Below are 5,677 nucleotides of genomic sequence, written 5' to 3'. Positions count from 1 at the left end.
CAAATTCTGCGCTGCAAAACTTCCCTCGACTTAAGGGGGAAGACCACATCTCTCACTTTGCATACGGGTGTTCTATCTAAAACGTTTGCGATCAAGAGCTGCAGAAATCCTACTCGGCACATTTTCTCTAGGCTTCCTGGGGAAGTTGTTGTCGGCGCTCTAGGAATGGGGGTCCCCAGACTTGCCTGCCTGCGGCCCATGGCGTGGCTCCTCTAGCGGCCTGGTACGGCCCATCTTCACTGGCAAAGACTCAAGACCATCATGAGGGGCCATGCCTCGTGAGGCAGACGACACAAGACCTCCTAAGGGGCAGCCTCACTAGGCTGGCTTGCGAGGAGCAGAGAGATCAAGGTGAGGGGCACCTTGTGAGGTTCCCGTGATGTGAGCCATGACGACCAAGGCCAGGCGGGTGCCAGCGGGCGAAGAGAACCAGTTGCCTCTTTGGTGCTAAAGGTGCAGGGCGGAGGAGTCCCGAGGCATCAGGCCAATGTTTCTATATCGGTGCAATGAGACCAAGAGCAGCAGGACGGCAGGACGGAGGTCATCGCGGAGCCCACGACGGTGTCACCACCAGAGCCTTTGGCAGGCGAAGACCACCTTTTGTCAGGATAACTTGTACTAGCTGTCCCCCTTCAAATTGGCCGTTGTGGGATCCCTTGCCGCCTAATATTTGGGAGGAGGACCAGGCCCTCTATAAATAGGACTAGCCACCACCAGGGACGGGGGATCAGATCCATTCCACCCTCATATGCACCAGCTCACCAAGCTTAAGAACACCTCTCCTCAGGAGGTTGTTATTCCTTTGTACTTGTTCATCCTCAGCCTGCAAGGCAATCCACCACACCACACTGGAGTAGGGTATTACATCGATGATGGCCCGAACCAGTATAAACTCTTGTGCCCCTTGTTCTTCGAGTTCGACGAGCTGAGCTTTGAGATCATGGTGAGTGAGTGAGCTAGGGGGAAGGAGAGATCTTTGTGCGCACCCCAGAGTTCGAACCTTAAGGGTTTTGCCGGAACCCGAAATCCGACATTTGGCGCCCCAGGTAGGGGGTGCGCCGAAGCTTTCCTTCCGTCGATCCACACTTCACCACCTCCAGGCTTTGTCCCCATGGCAGTCGTTGCTCCTCCAGCCGGGGCGACAGGCACCCACAACGGCGCTAGGGGGCTCAGGGCTTTCACCCCCGCCTTGTAGCAGGTGCAGTGGCCGCACAAGTTCAAGCCAGAGATGCCACCTCGCTACGATGGCATGGCGGATCCGTCGGCCTTACTGCTAACATATGGGGAGGCCGTCCTAGAAGCTGGAGGCGACGACAAGGTCATGGCCGACTGGCTCCCCATGGCCCTTGCTGGCGTGCCGTGCGCCCGGCTGCTCACCCTCCCAGAATCCTCAGTGACGTCTTTGGAGGAGATGCGTGGCCTCTTCGTCGCATGCTTTGCGGCACCAGCGCCCATCGTCGTCGCAGCCCTCCTCGGCGGCTCACAAGCACCGCCTTCGGACTGCCACACCAAGCAGTTCTTCCGTCGGATCGGCGCCACCTCCATGCAGCAAGGGGCTCCCCAGGTTGGGCGGCGCCCAAGGCCAACCTCGCCTTCGACTCGAGGGACCACGTCGTCGCCACCACTAGCTCAGGCGTGCTCCCAATGCTCTGCACACCCACCATCTGCAACATAGCCATCACCAAGACCCTCAACAATGGCGGGGCCGGCCTTAATGTGCTCTCCATTGAAACTTTTGGCTTGCTTCATGTGCTGCATGAACGGCTTCGCCCCACCAAGTCCTTCTCTGGGGTCGGCGGCGGCCCCGCCAGCCCCCTAGGGCAGATCCGCCTTCCTGTGACCTTCGACACCCGCGACAACTACCGCACCGAGCTTATCGACTTCGACATCGCCCGTATCGGCCTCCCATACAACGCCATCCTTGGGTACCCAGCCTTGGCCCAGTTCATGGCGGCTAACCATCCTGCTTATAACCTCATGAAGATGCTAGGAAGCAATGGCATCCTCACCGTGGCTAGAGACACCAAGGAGGCTCTGACGACACTCAAGCTCGCCTTCAGGGTCGTCGTGGCAGCACGCCCGGCCAACCAGGCCACTCCTGGAGCCAAGGAGGCCGCGCCAGCAAAGAAGAAGCAGTTGTTCACTCAAGATCGGGCCGAGACGAAGCAAGTACCGGTTGAGGAAGGTGGACCCTTAGGAGACTCCTTCACCATAGGCGCCAACCTCGACCCGGATCAAGAGGAGGCATTGGTAAGGTTCCTACGCGCGAACAAGGAGGTATTCGCCTGGGAACCCAAGCAGCTAGTAGGGGTCCCGAGGGGGGTGATCGAGCATCACCTAAGGGTGTGCCCCAATGTGCGCCCTGTGAAGCAGAAGGCGCGACGGAAGTCCACGAAGAAGCAGTCCTTCATCATCCAGGAGACACACCAGCTGGAAGCAGCAGGCGTCATTCACGAGGTCTGGTACCCGGAGTGGCTGGCGAACCCCGTCATCGTGCCAAAGAAAGGCGGAAAGGAGCTCATGTGTGTCGACTTCACCAAACTCAACAAGGCCTGCCCCCAAGACCCGTTCCCGGTTATGCGCATCGACCAGATTGTCGACTCCACCGCCGAGTGCGACCTACTGTGTTTCTTGGACGCATTCTCGGGCTACCACCAGATCAAGATGGCAGTGGAGGATGTGGAGAAGATGGCCTTCCTGACCCCATGCGGGGTGTACTGCTACACTTGCATGCCATTCGGGCTACGCAACGCAGGTGCGACTTTCCAACGGCTGATGCACATTGCCCTAGGTCAGCAACTCGGGAGAAACGCTGAAGCCTAGGTCGACGATATCATGGTAAAATCTCGGGAGGCAAGAAAATTGATTTGGGATCTGGAGGAGACCTTCGCAAGCCTGCGCTAGGTGGACCTGCGGCTCAACCCGGAGAAGTGTGTGTCCGGTGTACCCTCCGGCAAACTGCTGGGCTTCCTCGTGTCCCACAGGGGGATCGAGGCTAACCCGGAGAAGGTCAAGGCGATAGAAGACATGAGCCCACCGCAAACTCTCAAGGAAATGCAGAAGCTCGCGGGCTGCATGACCTCACTAGGGCGCTTCATATCCAAGCTGGGGAGCGCGCCTTGCCATTCTTCAAGCTGATGAAGAAGGGCCCGTTCGAGTGGACCCCGGAGGCCGAACTGGCGTTTCAAGACCTCAAGAGATACCTGACCAGCCCTCCGGTGATGGTGGCGCCTTGTCCCCTCGAGCCCCTGGTGCTTTAACTTGCCGCCACTCCCTACTCCACCAGCGCGACACTAGTGGCGGTACGGGAAGAGCGCCAGGCCAAGGGCCCACCGCGCCATGCCACACCTCCAGCCGGGGCGATACGGCACCAGGAGGATATCGCAGAGGCTGCAACAACATCAACAAATGATCAGGCCCGGCAGGTCGACGTCCTCGAGCCTTTAGAGGCCCCAATGGATGACCAGGCTCCTGAGGTCCCATCACCTCAGGAGAAGCCCCGACCTCCAGCAAACGCGGGCTCCATCGATGCTCCCGCCCTTGTCGAGCACCTAGTGTACTTTGTTAGCATGGTGCTGCGCGATGCAAGGGCGCGATACCCCATGCCACAGAAGCTTCTGTTCGCACTCCTGGTGGCCTCGCATAAGCTGCGCCATTACTTCCGAGGCCACCCTATCAAAGTCATCTCGGCTTACCCACTGGAGAGGGTGCTCCAGAGCCCTAATGCCGTGGAAAGGGTTGCCGAGTGGAATATCGAACTTCAGGCATTTCAGCTTGAGTTCAGCACAACCAGGATCATCAAGGGGGCCGCCCTAGCCGACTTCGTGGCCGAATGGACCGACGTCCCGGAACCTGACGATGGCAGGAGCCCGTCTCTCTCGCCAAAAAGTGAAGCACCGGATGGTTGGGTCATGTACTTCGACGGCACCTTCGCGTGCCAAGGCGCGGGGGCTGGAGCCGTGATCATCCCTCGCACCCAAGATAAGCTCTACTATGCTGTAAAGCTCTACTTCCTGTGGGGCGAGAAGGTCTCCAACAACATTGCGAAGTACGAGGGGTTGATCGCCGGTCTCAAGGCAGCGGCGGCCTTGGGAGTGAAGCGTCTCACAATCAAGGGAGATTCTCAGCTCCTTGTCAACTTCTCCAACAAGGTGTACGAACCAAGGGACGAGCACATGGAACCATACCTCACGGAGGTGCATAAGATGGAGAAGCAATTCTTGGGCCTAGAGCTGCAGCACGTCCCACGCGGCACCAACAAGGAGGCTAATGAAATCGCTAAGAGGGCATCAAGGCGGTTACCCCAAGAACTTGGTGTCCTCGAAGAGCGACTCTTCAAGCCTTTGGCGACCCCTACTTCCGCGGAGACTACATCACCTCAAGAAGAACTCCCTCAACCACCAGCCTCGGGAGCCCCCGCTTGCGGCCCGGCCTTAGGAGCGCGTCTGCTCCTGGCGCTTGAGCCTCGGGAGGGCTGCTGGACCAAGGAATTCAAGGCGTATCTGGTGCATGGGATGCTGCCGGAGAAGGAGGAAGATGCGGAGCGTGTGGCCCGGAAGGCTATGACATACTGCATCCAGGACGGTGAGCTGTACAGAAAGCGACCAAATGATGTTTCCTTGAGATGCATCTCCAGGGAGCAGGGGAGCGAGCTGCTGGTTGACATACACGATGGAGCCTGCGGGCATCACTCCTTGTCGCATACCCTGGCCGGCAAGGCATTCCGCAGCAGGTTCTACTGGCCCACGACACTCAACGACGCGACCGAGCTGGTAAGGTCCTGCGAGGCCTGCCAATTCCAAGCCAACCAGATCCATCAGCCAGCTCAGGGCCTCCAAACCATGCCGCTCTCGTGGCCATTCGCGGTTTGGGGGATGGATATCCTAGGCTCGTTCCTTTGAGCGCCTGGGGGCTACCGCTACCTCTATGTTGCCATCGACAAGTTCACCAAGTGGGCAGAGGTGGAGGCCATCTGCACCATCCCGGCCGGGTCTGCAGTTAAGTTTATCAAGGGCCTCGTGAGCCGGTTCGGGGTCCCTAACCGCATCATCACCGACAACGGTTTGCAGTTCACTAGCAATCTCTTCAAGACATATTGTGCTAACCCTGGAACGCAGATTTGTTACGCTTCGGTGGCACACCCCAGGAGCAATGGCCAAGCCGAATGCGCCAACCCGGAGGTGCTGAGAGGCCTCAAGACCAGGACCTTCAAGAAGAAGCTCGAGGCATGCGGCAGGGGGTGGCACGACGAGCTCCAGTCCGTGTTGTGGTCCATCCGGACCACCGCCACCAAGCCAACAGGCGAGACCCCTTTCTTCCTCGTCTAGGGAGCAGAAGCGGTTCTCCCTCACGAGGTCAGGCATCGCTCCGTGCGGGTCCTGGCATTTGATGAGATGCAGCAGGACGCCATGCGGGGGATGGACCTTGTGCTGGAGGAGGAACGCCACCGTGAAGCCTCGCTCAGAGCGGCAAGATACCAGCAGGCGCTGCGACGGTACCGCTGTCATAGCGTCCGTTCTAGGACGCTCGAGGTGATCTCGTCATGAGGCGGGTGCTCTCCAAGGAAGAGTTGCACAAGCTCTCTCCCATGTGGGAGGGCCCGTTTAGGATTGCCCGTGTCTCCAGGCCTGGCACCGTGCGCCTGGAGACGCAGTACGGGATCCCCATCCAGAACGCC

At 59.1% G+C, this 5,677-nt stretch overlaps 1 protein-coding gene across 1 annotated transcript; it reads left to right on the top strand.

The window, feature by feature from the left end:
- The first annotated feature begins 1,228 nt into the window (after window positions 1-1,228).
- LOC147979532 (uncharacterized) lies at window positions 1,229-4,901 on the top strand. Its single transcript, XM_087515255.1, has 4 exons — window positions 1,229-1,564; window positions 1,984-2,624; window positions 3,287-4,151; window positions 4,239-4,901. The coding sequence occupies exons 1-4, from the start codon at window positions 1,229-1,231 to the stop codon at window positions 4,899-4,901; spliced, it is 2,505 nt and encodes an 834-aa protein (XP_087371381.1).
- Window positions 4,902-5,677: the final 776 nt, after the last annotated feature.

The sequence above is a fragment of the Triticum urartu genome, chromosome 3A (assembly GCF_056163025.1).
Source record: "Triticum urartu cultivar PI428250 chromosome 3A, HENAU_Tu73, whole genome shotgun sequence".
Taxonomy (NCBI): Eukaryota; Viridiplantae; Streptophyta; class Magnoliopsida; order Poales; family Poaceae; genus Triticum; species Triticum urartu.
Note: the sequence above shows the minus strand (reverse complement) of the source record. Positions and strands in the feature narration are given on the sequence as shown.